This window comes from Porites lutea, chromosome 4 (assembly GCF_958299795.1).
Source record: "Porites lutea chromosome 4, jaPorLute2.1, whole genome shotgun sequence".
NCBI lineage: Eukaryota > Metazoa > Cnidaria > Anthozoa > Scleractinia > Poritidae > Porites > Porites lutea.
The window spans coordinates 20981712-20996745 of record NC_133204.1 but is presented as its reverse complement, the minus strand read 5'-3'; the positions used below and the strand labels follow the sequence as shown (position 1 = coordinate 20996745).

The window sequence follows — 15034 nt, the reverse complement described above, 5'->3', positions numbered from 1 at the left end:
AAGCAAAGAGAAAGGAAAGGAAAGAATATTTGTGGTAAAGTCAAAAGCAAGAAAGACAAGTCTGTTTAATGCAAGTCGTGAAAGAAGCTAGTATGAAATTTAAGATTTTGCGATTTTATTTCTTGGGTTGTATTAGCACGGTAATTTCATCAGAACAATGCCAGTCATTAATAAACATGTTATGGTTGTTTCCTTACAATCACAAGTTGCCAAAACAATATTTTAAAGTATTTTGTTCAAAGAAGCCCCAGCTTTGTTATTGGGAGCTTATAAGTTAAGAACATTTTGGTGTTCAACAAAGTTGAGAAAGTTTTTTGGGAAGCACCATAATTAAAAAATTAACAGAAATAATTATTGCCAGAGCTAAACTTTCTCTCACAATTTTTTTAAACAATGCAGGAACCTGGTTCTGATATGGGAATCAGAAAAGCTAGAAATTAAAGAAAAATTGCTTAAAGTCTTCATTTTGCACATGTGCAACGTACCATTTCTGAATATTTTTCATTTTTTTTCTTGTTACAGATCTAATTTAGTGGGAACAAGGTTTACTGTGTTTAACAATGGTGTTAACCCTAAGAAGGGAGGGTGTATGTCAGATGGCTCAAATATCCGTGAAGAAGTAGCAGCAATTATTTATGTAAGTGAGGTGTTTGTTGGTGGAGAAAGTACTTTTTGTAATTTGCAGCAAAAAGACTTACATTGTGTAATGTTGTACATCATTAAATTGCACAGTGGTTTAAAAAAAGAAGTCCTTTATTTTTTGGCATTTTATTCACTCTCATGTGGTCCAGAAAACCTGGTTGGAAGTCAACAGTAATTGTTGTACCACTTTTTTTTACCACCTTTTCTGGACACAGGCCTGCCCAGAGGGGATGGGCACGAATGGGGCGCAGGTCCCATGCGAGGTGCCATCCCTACCCATTAATCCCACAACCTGGAAAGGTTAGCCACACCACTGGGGTCTACATCCCCTACTCTTTTCAAACAGTGGTGTGGGTCCTTTTACATCTCAAATGAATAGATCAGTGAAAGTGCTGTGAGACGGGAGCTAGCTACGGTTTTTTGTCCTTACTTGAGAAGACTAGAAAGTGTAACCATTTGCAGATCTCATTACAAAGGCAGCACTTTCTTCCCTTTCTTTTCCTCCTGCTTGGCGGACCAGTGCTCTCCCAACTGAGCTAACCAGGCAGCGCTTGTGATGTCATCAGATTTAATGCTTGTTGCACAACTTTTGCAGAGCAAAGAACTTTTCCCATGCATGATCGTCATTAGTAACCCAGGTGGTAAAATAACAAAAAGCATTCAGAAATTTGTATCACTTTGTATCCCTTACTTATAGAATATTCATACTCTACAAAGTTTTCCAAAAAGCCTTTCAGTAGTAATGAAGCCGAGAGAGAGACCTTGATGCACATCATAAAAAGTTACAGAAGTACCCATTTATTATGCTTCTCCACACCATTATCACACAATGGCCATTACATTTTAGATGTGGCCCTTAACATTTGAAAGCCAGGGCCCATTTATATATACCTGTTTTGCCTTCCCAGTCTATGTAAACTCCAAGTCTGGAAGGGTAGGCCCCCCTGACTTACCTGAAGTTTCTGGGCCCAGTTGATCGAAAGGTGGATAATGCTACCATGTATCCACTGTATAAATCTCGTGGATAATGCAATTGACTTGTATCAAATCATTATCTTGCATGTAAAACCAAACATGGTGAAATCAGTTATCAGCCACTTTGACCGGGCGATCCCGCACCTATTTGGAAGATTGTTTTTTATTAGCTGGGAGAACAATAGGGGTTAATGTCACAATAAGGATGCCCCTATCCCTGAAAACAATGGAAGTGCAGATTAAAGGGGTCCTGAGGGAAATAAGAGGTTTAGAACAGTGAAGGTCTACTCCTTTGACCTAGGATAATATTTTTGTATACTGAGTGGCAATTTAACAGCTGGATTTAATTTGTCTTTAATTATCAGGATACAAATGTACTTGGATTTAAAGGTCCCCGGAGAATGACTGTTATTCTTCCTGCGATGGAGGAAAGAGTTGTTGATCAACAAAAGATACCCATGAGAATACCTGTGCGTCCACTGACGGTATGTTCATTTCAACAGCAAGTTGTTTACAAGAGATTTCAGGGGGTCAAGTGTAGCTGTACTTTGTCATTTCCTTCTTGTATAAGTTTTGCTTATAACTTTAATCATTATACACAGTGAATTGCATGTACATGCATAATATAGCTCATATTCAGGGCCGATAGAGCAGATTTTCAAGTGGGGGGGCTAATGCTACAATCAATAAATGCAAACTTAATGTCCTTTTTTAAAGACAACTTTCATTTATGCTGCCATTTGGTTATGACTTTAGCTGCCTGATGGTTTTATAGTTGGAAAAAAAGTCACCTCTAGCACCTGTATCATGGAACTAGAAATAAGAAGTTATTGTTTATTATTTGCTGCCTACATCTTTAGGATGCTGATGGTTTGTTGGAAAGATACAAGAACAAAAGAATGGAAAACCTTTTGGAATTACACAATAAAACCCCTGTGTGGAATGATGGTATGTACAAGTCTAAACTGTAAGAAAAAAAGAATGATGCAGTTTGTTTGAATGGCATTGTTATTGCACTTTTGGCAGTATGAATCAAGCGTGATTCAACTGCATCTTCACGGGATTAAAATGAAAGCTAATAGAGCTTTTCCTTTGTTTAGATACACAGTCATATGTCCTTAATTTTCATGGAAGAGTGACACAAGCTTCAGTAAAGAACTTTCAGATTGTTTTAGATGCAGATGGTAAGTAAAAATTAAAAATGCAAGAAGCGACTAGAAGTATTGTTGGGACTCCATTTCCTCAATGTTATTATATTAATTGTTGATTGCATCAGATATGAATAGAATATTAGTGGGATCTCTGTTAACATGCATTGAATTGTATGCAATAGACCTTTCTATCTGCAGCTACTGTCAAGTGCTCTGATTGATAAACCAAGTTTGAAAAATTGTTCTTTTACTGAGAGTTGCAGGGTTGTTGAAATCCAATTCTCAAACTCATTAATAATTCATTAAGAAAATACAAAGGAAATTAATGTTTAATGAGTGTTTGGAAATCGGATGAAACACTGCTTAGTATTTGCATCCTTAATTTCTCCTTCAAAAATGATTTTGTTTGAGAAGAAATATCAAACATTCGACACAGTGTTTCATCACCAGATGAAACACCTCGAAGTTCGTCAAAAATACTCCGCTGCGCGTCGTATTTTCAACTCTCTTCTCGGTGTTTCATCTGGTGATGAAACACTGCATCTCATGTTTGATATATTACTTGAAATATAATGTATGATCATCACAGGGCAAAGGTCCATACATGCCTGTTTTCTCTTGGCCTTAGAACTATGAACTCTGTTACATGTGCACTCACTGAGTAAGTAAGGTGATTTCTTAAAATCATTTGAGCGAATTTTCAAGTAAACAATTTGCATTCTTTTACTGATGAATTGTAAAAGGGACAAAGTCCAGTATCTTCACATGCTAGATTACTGTGTGATAACTTGAATTCCCTTACGTATGAACTACGAAAGGGGCAAAGCCCAACACTCACGTGCAAACTGTAACTGTAAATCTCATGCAATCTGGCTTTTCACCGTAGTAATATTAACTTAAATATGAAGACCTCTTTAGTTTTGTAACCATTGTGCCTTAAGTAAAGGCTCTTTTCTTTTAAGAAGCACAACAACTTATAACAGTTGCAGAATCAAGTCATCATGAGAGTGAAAGACTGTTTCATTAGTAGAATCGCACATGACAACCTCATCAATAAGGAGTGCCTTATTAGTGAAACTGGTTCCATCTTGGTGAAATCCTATTCAATCTCTCTCATACGTTGCAGTGCATCGTGAAAAACGCTTTGTTCCTGCATTTCTTCAGGGTGTGCCAAAACCTATGTCCGATGGTCCAGGATGGGTAGAAATTTAGTTCAGACATGTAAACCTTTGACATGACTTGTCCATGGGATAAGCACATTTTTAAATTAAGAAAAAATACAGGAACCATTGAAAATTGACTTCAAATTACAGTAGAATTAAAATTTATATTAGTCATAAAAGCAAACCTCATGCTGGATGAAATGAGGTCAAATATTCCTTTTAACTTTGCCATTCTACAGCCATTTAATTTGTTTTTCTGGTCTTAGTAACCAGGCCTTTTAAGACATTAGTCATTCCTACTATTAAGATTGCGCATGATATTATATTTAGGTTTAAATTATATTTACAAGGTTAATAATGTGATTAAAAACATATTAAATGCCTGACATTTTTTGGAGTTTCAAGTTTCAAAACCTTTTGGACCAGAACTCTTGGGTTTTGGACAGCAAAATTTAATATAGTGCTTGTCTGAAGGACAAGTGGATAGGAAAATTTTTCTCTTACTCGGTTTTTGAGGTCTGTATCAAATACCCATTTGTTACTTTGAGTCTGGAAAAAGAAATTATTGTTTTGGGAAAAAGTCTGGAAAAAGTCTTGAATTTTTGATCCAAAATCTGTACAAACCCAGTTATGCACTTGTAATTTTCTTGGTGCCCTGGATATCAGGTTTAAAAAAAATCGCATTGTATTTGATCCTTTGTATTTTTGCATTTTATTTTTTTGTAGTTGATTATATCATTATGCAGTTTGGCAGAGTGGCAGAAGATGTTTTCACGATGGATTACAGCTACCCAATGTGTGCTATTCAAGCATTTGCTGTTGCCCTGAGCAGTTTTGATGGGAAGTTGGCTTGTGAATGATGTAGTTACAAATTGAATGTGCTGCAGGCAGGGCAATTATTATAGAAATTATTAATTCTAAAATTCAAGTTAAATTTTGTACATGCAGGTAACTTAAGCAAGAGAACACACCAAATATCAGTTTCACTTCTGTATTATAATGATAGTTTTAGCTTTAAGTTGTTGCAAAAAGGCCATGAACCACTGTGCTTTTTTAAGCTATGTTTCTTGCATCTGTTGAGTTATTACAACTTAGGGTTTCTTTATATGCTAAGTAATCTTTTCTGAGTACTCATATTATAGTCTATACGTCTGACCTGACAATCTGTTTGTAACAACTTGTCGGCCATTCATCTACAGGATAGGCATTTTACTTTCAGTGTAAAAAAGTGCCATAAGAATTTGCTAAAATTTGCTTCAAAGGAGAGAGAAAGAGAAAAGCTCTTCTTTATTGCGTTTTCTTATTTTATCAAGTCATGTTATTGTGCAAATCCAAGGTTAATGTAGGTTGTTATTCCTTAAAATTCTTTGCATTACCTTTGGTTTTTATTTATTTTATGACGTGCACACTTAAAAGGTAGTTTTAAAAACATCTAACAGGAAGATTCTTATCATAATTTGCAGTTGCTATCACCTGCTATAAGATTTATAATGATTGCAAATCCAAGTGCTGATTACACAAACCAAAAAATGGTGTTCTCAAGACCTCCCGGTCAAGTTAAATTTTATTTTTTGCATTTTCAGACAAGCAAAGGCAAGTGTGAAGTGTGTATGGAATGCAAGACACACAGTGGAGGAAGGGACAGAAGTTATTTTTTCTGCACCTTTCCCCATTGCGTGTGTCATTCTCTCCATGCCCGCGTCATGCTAGCCAGAGCAAATGCAAAAAATAGTGTCATTTTTGCAGGCTAAAAGTAGCTTATCAACCAATTATAATTAAATCCACTGCTAGGAAATAACTGAACTTAGAATCACTAGCTTGGTTACTTTTAGGTTCAGGAGGCCCTCTTCCCTTTTAAACTTTCGTTGTTCTACAGCTCAAACCTTACTCAAACCAGCAGCACAATTTTAAAAAAGTAAACAACTGAAAAACGATAGACTGACTTTTGCGAAGACTACATTAAATTAATTGTATTAAAATAAGGTGGCATGTCTGAGGAGTAATTCATTATTATTATAACCAAGTATTGTTTGCTATTACACAAACTTTATCCATATGCCATTTAAAGGTAAGACATTTTACAGGAATAAAAAATTAATAAGCCATTTCAACTCATGTACAATCTTTATAGTTGTTGATTGTAACATTTATGTAGCGTGCAGTGTATGCTGCTTTCCTGAAAGTGCAGTGTAAATGTTTCTGATACTACATTTCAATTGCATCTAAGTTATACTATGGCAAAGAAGAACTTTTAATTTTATTAGCAGTTACAACTTTTAGCAAGATTCAAAAAATTAATGTGGTCTCTTGCCCCTCTAAACAATCTTTTTCGACCACCAAAATTTTAATGGTAACAGTAATGTGAACAAATATTTATTGTAAGTCATGCATGTAAATAAATTAAAAGTTGATTATTAGCAATATCTATTACCAGTCATCAGCTTTACTTTTAAGTAGATTGTTAAATTTTCATAGGGAATATTGCAATGTACCTTATACAGTGTCTCTGACAGAGAGATAATCTGAACCACTAAATCTACAGGTTGTTTTCAGTTTGATGAAGCCTCCAACGCTGGGTTTCATGCCTGCTATTAATAATGCACCTTTTTTAGATTGTGTATATGCACTGGGTTTTTTTCTTTCAATCTTGTTATGTGACAAATCAACCATAGAGGTCAGAAAAAAAAATCGTTTTGCTGAGCTTTAAAGTGCAAACTCTGAGGGTTAAATTATTCTTTAACAGTTAAATCATATGCTGGTCTTGGAGCCTAATCTCTACTCAAATTCGTTGGAACTTTAATTAATGATCCTCTTTGTACTGAAAGACCTTTCACTGTATACGTCCCTGCGAGCAGTGATATCTCCAAGCTGGATGCTATGTTGTGTCCAGCCTGGAGAAACCACTGCTCGCATGCATGGGTACTCAGTGTAATGAATACCCAGTAATACATTTATTCGTTTTAGGAGTTGTAGTTCTGTATAATAGTTTGGAATAACATGCTATAATATGACTTGATCCTGTTACAACAGTCATATTTTTCCTTCCAACTAGGCATGTGGAAAGTTTATCAGGGTTCCTCGGTACAATCATCCTGGCAGATTATACCAACTCATCTTCATAATTATTGGTTTGATTTGAGGTCATGTAAAACAACTACAAAAATAATAACTTACAGTCACTTAACCTCTTCATATGGACACCCCACAATATGGCCATCACTCTTTTACAGACAGTTGGTCCCAAAGATTCCTGACCAAACTTCATTCACGCAAAATTGATTCCTTCCTTTACAATGCAGCCATGCAACTTTTAAGGAAGTTGTTTTGCTTTGTCCTTTTCTTTGTTGTCCGTGTTAAGAGGTTTGACTGTTCATGGGTATTGTTACTCTAAACAGGAGGCCATTTTTAAAGTTGTTCAGGATTGATTCATTGATTTTAGCTTTTTAAAGCATACCTTGACAAAATAATGCAAGTAAATAAATTTACTCATTAATTTTCTCATCAAGAGAATAAACTGTAATCTAAAGAACAGAAGATCAAGTTGTTATTTATGATGATGATGATAACAGTGATGAGGTCCTTCTTATTAGTAACTCTCACAGGACCTGTACAGTGTACAGTCAACTCCCTTTATAGCAGACACTGTCGGGACCTCGAGTGGTTGTCCTTATTAGTGAGAGACCGTAATAGCCGGAGTTTATTTCAGTCAAATGTCAATAATTATTTATTTTTGCCTGGGATTTAGATGCTGTCCATTTTATTGGGGTGTCCATTATAGTGGGATGTTCACAAGACAAGAGTTGACTTACATGCAGGTAATAGTGAGGAGAGGTGTGACGTCATGTTACCATAGTAGCAAAATTCCTGAATCTCAACAGTCTTTGTTGACAGAGATGGTCATTTGCATTGTTGAAAGATGGAAGAAAAGTATGGGCTATCATTAATTTTTGTTTCTGGGTGCAATCATGCACAGGAAAGTCCTGTCAATTTTTTCATTTTCTTTGTTTTCTTTCCTGCAATATTTGCAGGACCACGGTTTGTTGAGATCCAGGAATTTTGTTACCATGGTAACATGATGTAACGACTTCTCCTCTCTATTACATATTGGTGTGCATACTAGAGTGTGGATGTGTAGTGGGAAGTGCAGGAGGGATGGAGTGAGGGTGTGTTGTTCTTTGATCAAGCATATGTTTTGACCAAAAAATAAAATGCCTGATCACAGGATGGAGAGGTATAATTTCAGCTAAACAAGTCATCCATAAGAATTCAACTCAAAACTTGGGTTTTAATTCACAACTCAAGATTCATACTATTAACAGACAATAACCATCATGAAAATGGTTGAATGTTCCAGTTGAATGTACCTTTACCCCTTATTTTCTCGCTGAAATTTCAAAATATAATATTAACTTGATGGATTTGAATAGTTTGGTAGAAGTCAGCTAACTCTTTCCACTTCCCAGAAGGAAGTAACAAGAAATCTTTTTTCACACACTTAAATTAAACTCAACCTTGTTCCCAGGGTCCTCTCCTACTCTCTCTCCCCAGTCTGGAGAAGAGTAGGAGAGGACCCTGCAGGAAAGAGGTAATGCCTTAACCCTTTAAGCCCTAAGAGTGATCAACATCAAATTTCTCTTTGTAATATCAATGCTTTATAAAACAGAGTGGTCATGAGAATTACAGACATGATCACACGATGAATCTGCTTGATATTTCATCAACTTCTTCCCAGTACTTCTGTGGGAAATGAATAGGGGCTGAAAATGAGAATTCAAATTTGGATCTTAGGGTTTAAAGGGTTAAACTGATGGATGTATTACTTCAATACAACAAGAACTAAGGGGTTGCCTCCTTGGTAGCTGTCAATGTAAGGAGGAAAATTAAGGGAAAGGAGTCATTTTTTTAGACCCTAACAGTGTCCTCCAGAGGCATGGCTTGGGACCAGTGAAACTTACTATAATGGTTGTCCCAAAAGTGCTTGCTACTAACATACATGTACAGCTGGGCAGGTTCTCTGTCCACCTACTTTAAATCTTGTGGAGAACCAGCAGCCTGCCCTTAACTTCCTCATTTTACACCTGCCACATAAAGGGTAAACTTGAAGGTTCCTCATTTTAAATTTACACCTTTAGACAAGGCATCTTTTACTGTTTATGTCTTTTTCCATCTGGCTCTAGGTAAACTATAAACTGTAATGTTGATATCTGTATCTTGAAAGACTTCTTCTATGATGTTTCGTACTTTGGGCCACTCCAGCCCATCTAGACCGCAACCAATCATTGGCATTGACAGGCTTGTTACACCATGACTGACACAATGACCCTTCATTGCTTGCAGTGATGATTGCAAACTTGGGTATGTTGGCTTGTGAAAGTATTTTTCCTTGGTAACCTAACAAAAATAATATTATTATTATTAGGAGAGTGATAATTATTAATTAATAATTATGTTAATGGAGTTGCTACACTTAAGTGGGTGAGCTAGTTGATAATATTATCCCCTCACACTTATTTAAAAATAGCTTCACTGTATGTGGTTATAAAGCAGTTTGTTCACCACCCTACCACCAATCCTAGATGAGTCACTAGTATAGTGAATGACTTGGGGTTTAATGGGTTGCAAATTGCACAACTGCAATGAAAAAGTTTGCAAACTCATGCAGGGCCCAGAAAGGAGATATCGACTTCATGATGTGCAACTCTGCAGAAATACAGGGCTGTATATCACTATATACAATGTCGAGGTGGAGGGGATTCAAACAGCTAGGGATTTCTTTTGGTTCCATTTTCCTTGTAGCTATGAATCAAAGTAGCCGGTTTTCAACTTCATTGTAGCTAGGAAAAATCTCCAGGTCCCCAAATGATAGCTCTGGAAATTCTGCAATTTTTATGGACCGTTACACGGCAAAATCAAAAACAAAATAATAAAATCACAATTATTTTTGGAGGTAAAACATTCAGTGATTACAGTCGAACCTCCCGTAAGCGACCACCCAAAAATGCAAATACTTAGTGGTCAATAATGGGAGGTGGTCACCTACAAGAATTGAACCACAGGGGACCCTTATCAAGAAGAGGTCCGGGCACATCTAATTTATGGAAGATACTTAATTGCATGCAATTTCTAAGTTACGCCATGTGTAGTTCCCTGTTGTTACAAAAGTTCTTCGTATACATTTCTAGGTAGCATAGTGCACACAGTGAACGTAGAGATCAGAGAATGCATCGAGTGGTTGTCAACAGTAGGTTAAAAACAATGGAAAATCCTTAAACTTTCAGGCCCAAAAGTGGTCGCGGTCGGTTATAGGAGGTAGTCGTTTACTAGAGGTTCAACTGTAAGTCTTTGACTGGGAAAGTTTGGTGTTTTGGATAGGCGGTCGCTTGTGGGAGGTGGCTGCTCGTACATGTAGGTTCAGCTGTATTTAATTTGCTAACCAGATAGTAGATATGTCTGTTTCCTCTTCTTAGAATTGCCACACCTCCTGGTTTCTGCCCTAAAATTTAAAATTAAAAATATTGGTAGCAATTTCAGTACACTGAATGCAGTTGAAAAGATTTTATTGTAATGGTATGATGCCTTAAACTGACCTGACTCACCTGATTGCAGTGATCAGGCTACGACTGCATCTTAATTATTTACTATTGCCGCATTAAGTTGAGATTATACTTACACTTGAGAAAAATGAGACATGTTCAACAGACCATAATGTCAGTTATGAACAAGATATAATTTTATGTTTCTCCCTTATTTTTCCTTGTACAAATGGCACACTACTATCAGGCAGACTTGTTGCTTGATATTTTCTTGGTGATACTCAACAAAGTTTTATAATTATTAGGCATAACATTGATTTGTTCCCCCGACTGAGAGGTCCATTACCTTAGCCTTTTCTCTTTGTCCAAAAGCCAAAAGGGTACACCCTTTATGTTGGTTTAAACAGCCTGTTTGCTGGTGGTGCTGTTATTTAAAGGAAAATTGTTTTAACAGCAGAAATGAGGGCCTAAATAATTTGTAGGGTTGTAATCAGGGGCAAAGAGCTTGTGGTTATATAGCCCCAGATAAAGGTTCCCAGCCACTGTATGACACTGAAAATTGTGCTACTGTCAGTGTAGATAGATAAGTTAAAATAAATTACAATGTTAAAAGTACCTTGTGATTTAAGCTCATCCACACCCCCAAATTTTGTCTTAAAGGAAACAGCTATTCCTTTTCCCATTCTGACATCCGCACTGATGCAGTGAGCAAGCGATTCACTATCAGGGCATGAAAATAAATTCCCCGTCCTTTCAGTCAACTTATATGATGCTTCAGTGCCAACAACCTAATTAAAAACATTTTTAAAGAGGAAGAAACATGAATGAAGTAGAACACTGTATATGTGTTGTTTTTATTACACTTACACAGTTTATTTATTCTGTGGCTTACCCAAGCGAGAAATAGACAAGCTGCAACGTGTTCAGAACTGTGCCACACGCTTGGTTTCAGGAATAAGATCTGACCATGTAACTCCTGTCATGAAAGACTTGCACTGGCTTCCTATTGGTGCATGCATCGATTTTACAATATTGCTTTTAACATTTAAAATTTTAAATGATTTAGCTCCTTAGTATTTGACTTCACTCCTTCTCAAATACCAGCCGGCTCGTTTACTCCACTCATCTAATAGATTACTTTTACAAGTTCCTTCTGTTAATACCGTGGCTTATGGACACCACTCATTTTCCTATTATGCACTGATAATCTGGAACAGTCTACCTGATCATATCAAAAACTCTGAATTTGTTTCTACTTTTAAGCAACGTTTGAAACCTTAGGAATAACTACTATACAGAGTTTCATTTAGACTTTATTTACTATTGTAAGCGCTTTGAGGATTCTTTAAAATTATGCACCATAAAAACCTACTATTTATCATTGTTATTACTTAATATCCAACCCTATTGGAAAAGACAAACAATTATTATTGTTACTCCTGTAAATACTCTTACTGTCATAGCCATTCATCAGACACTTCTATTATGAGCAGAGTTAATATTGACAGCACATTATTAGGAGTAGGGACAAGGGGCAGGGGGGGGGGGAAGCCTGGGAGAATAGGGACAGGAGAAGAAAAGGCAACAAGTGGGAGTTCTAAAAGGGTGGGAAGTGGGAGAAATAGGGGGAAAACACACATTACTATACTTAATATTTTGCAATCAAAAAAGGGCTAAAGGGAGAAAGCCAAGAAAACAATGGGCAATAGCAAGATAGGGGAGGCAGGAGGTTTGGAACTCCCTTCCCCTCTCCCCTCTCTCCCCTCATCTCAATGACTTTTACCTTTATACAATAGACTGTGAATTCCGTTGCAACTTGGGTGCTTAATTGAAGGAAGCCATCATTTCAAGAGGGCACATTATGCACCTATCAATGTAAACCCCGTGAGAGTGGGGAGCGTGGGCAAAGGGTGGGGATTTGAACAAAAAGAAAAAATTTTGGACAATTTCTCGTGGGTGGGGAGGGTACAAACATCACATAATTATAGCTAAAAATCCCCACCCAGGGGCCTATACCTTTCATGATGAATGTCACAAACCTGATTTAAGTTATCTCTATTATGAGGAAACATGATGTGTACCCCTACATTTTCTCTCCATAATAAGCAACACTCCACTTCACATGTTTTCTAACCACTGTTATGTAAAACTCTTTCTTTTAATTATCTTCAAAAATAAGTGAAACTTATCTCAGCTCCTGATATAATTATGTATTCCATTCATATGTAAAAGACTTTGTGCTTCTATTAAATATTTCATTATAAAATAACTAAGATAGTACGCGCGCTCTGATTGGCCGACAGGAGTGTTTGCATGAGAGTATGTAAACATGGTTGTGGCGTCAAGTTGTTTGATTTTTCGCGCGCTAATCACGCAAGCACAAATTTGAAAAAGTTTTCGAGTTCAAAACTCAAAAAGTTTACTTTATTTACCCATTCCTTCGTCGGCTGAAACTTGGAAAATCGTTACAAAGAAGGTGTGTACATTTTTCTTTGCTTAAGATGACCGTTTTAAGCAAGAAAAATCCGTATTTTGCAAAGCATCTTTTTGCAGAAGAACTGATTACGCGTGCAAGACTTCGTGGACAAGATTTTGCGACTGGTAAGAATTTGTCTTTTAATCAGCAGTCCCATACAAAGAGTTTTGCGTTTTTTTCTCGGGAAAGTTATTTTATAAAAGCAATAGAACACTTTTTTTCTGTGTTTGCGTAGCCTGATATAAACACTCGAGGCGTTGGGAGAATTCTCGACGGTTATGCAAACCCTCGACTTCGCCTCGGGTTTGCATAACTGTCTCGAATTCTCCCAACCCCTTTCGTGTTTATATCAGGCTATGCAAACACAGAAAACGTCTTCTATTGCTTAAATAGCATAAAGAGTCACCTTTACCTCAGAGGTTTACATGTACATGCAAAAGAAGCAAAGTTATAAGATGGTCCCGAAGTAGGAAATGAAAACTGCACCATATCAAACAGCACACCTTTTGGTGATTTTTGGGATTTGAGGTGAATGGCCGGGCCCCAGCAGGGTGAGTGCAATGCCACTAGACTTAAGGTCTAATACCAAACACACACAGACAGTTGTTCACCAGCACAGAAACTGACTGGGGAATCAATTTAACCCCCAGCCCTACATATACAGTGCATGCAGGACACCCAGGGGATGGATTTTTCATCAAATCCCCGCCTAATGCCCCACACTCCCCCCCCACCCCAGGGTTTACATTGATAGGTGCATTAATAGTAGCCCTTAAATGTCTGTCAGAGTGTCAGGCCCGTTTCAAACGTCGTGCTACTGCCGTGCAGAACTAAATTGACCGAATCAAACTCAACTTTAGCACAGCATTAGTGCGACGTTTGAAACCAAGTCGTGCTACTGCCGTGTAGCATGGCAAGCTTTGCCGTGCTACACGGCAGTAGCTCTACTTGGTTTCAAACGTCGCGCTAATGCCGTGCCACTTCTGTGCCGAAGTCAATTCATAAATTATGAATACATTAGAATACATTTAAAGTTTGCTTAATCGTTTCTTTATTTTTGTGTTTTGTTTTCGGCAACAGCTGTTCTATTCGACTGAATTAAATTTGACGTCTGAAACCAAGTCGTGCTAGTGTCATGCTGCAGTCAAGCTATAGTAGAGCCAGCTTAGCACGGCAGTAGCACAACGTTTGAAACATGCCTCAGTCATGAGTCTGAATCGTCTTTATTTGAAGTCAACGCCGTTAACCCTATATCCTATACAAAGTAATGGTCTGTAAGTGAAGCTGGCGTAATCAGCGCTTAATATTACATGCATAGGGACTCTTGAAAGACTTGAAAGATTGCGATTATTCAAAGACACTACACCTTACCTCTAGCTTTTTTATTTTGCTGTCTTTTGCGGACACTTTAGTAACATCGCTGAATTTGGAAACTAACTTGTGCTTTCTAGTAAGGATAAACCAAACACGTTATTACAATCAAGCTCATACTGATCTTTAATTTCTAATGAGGAAAAGATAGTGCGGGTATTATAAACAGGAAGAGGTCGAGATCTTCAGTCACCCCGGCCTAGCCCGCACTCTCGCAGCTCGTTTCGCTTGCCACGTCCTTCTTAATAATTCTTCAGTCCTTTCCCTCTTACTGTATTTTACGGCCAGTCAACTCTAACGAATGAAAACACAGTTGCTCATTTAGATTGTCCACTGCGGGTCGGTTATTTAAACGAAGTCTAACTTAGGACGCGGTTTAAGACTCTTACATCGCCTTGTCTGCAATTTGTTCCAGTTGCAATTTTTTATCAGGTCTCTTGCTCCAACTAAGTCAAAAACATTTATGGAAATGTGACTAGCAAATCATTGGAAAATCATACCTTGTATGCAATGGAGCGCTCTCGGCCATACTCAGGAATACAAGCCTGTAAACTTGCAGCATGGAAAACATGAGAAACAGGGAGAATTCACGAGGCCGGAAGTGAGAAATACTATGAATTGAGGTTAACCCCGGGGGGGTACTCCCATACATTACCTATACGGGTATGTGCCGCCCAACGGGGTCGTGATTTTGAAGCTCCTGATTTAGAACGGGGTATCCAT

At 37.4% G+C, this 15034-nt stretch overlaps 2 protein-coding genes across 2 annotated transcripts in view; one reads left to right on the top strand and one right to left on the bottom strand.

Annotated features, from left to right (window-relative positions):
- Positions 1–7465, top strand: part of LOC140932859 (tubby-related protein 3-like) — a 17469-nt gene extending 10004 nt beyond the window's left edge. Inside the window, exons 11-15 of the mRNA XM_073382360.1 lie at positions 523–637; positions 1983–2102; positions 2478–2565; positions 2718–2801; positions 4658–7465. Coding sequence (XP_073238461.1) covers positions 523–637; positions 1983–2102; positions 2478–2565; positions 2718–2801; positions 4658–4791 — 541 coding nt within the window. The 3' untranslated portion in view covers positions 4792–7465. The remainder of the gene's footprint in view (positions 1–522; positions 638–1982; positions 2103–2477; positions 2566–2717; positions 2802–4657) is intronic.
- Positions 7466–8121: 656 nt separating this feature from the next.
- On the bottom strand, positions 8122–14931 carry LOC140932858 (ADP-ribose glycohydrolase OARD1-like). Its single transcript, XM_073382359.1, has 5 exons — positions 14812–14931; positions 14312–14387; positions 11081–11252; positions 10366–10424; positions 8122–9322 (listed from the first exon to the last, which is right to left on the bottom strand). Exons 1-5 carry the CDS (start codon positions 14880–14882, stop codon positions 9083–9085), a joined length of 618 nt encoding a protein of 205 aa, XP_073238460.1. The 5' UTR covers positions 14883–14931; the 3' UTR covers positions 8122–9082.
- Between the last annotated feature and the right edge of the window lie 103 nt (positions 14932–15034).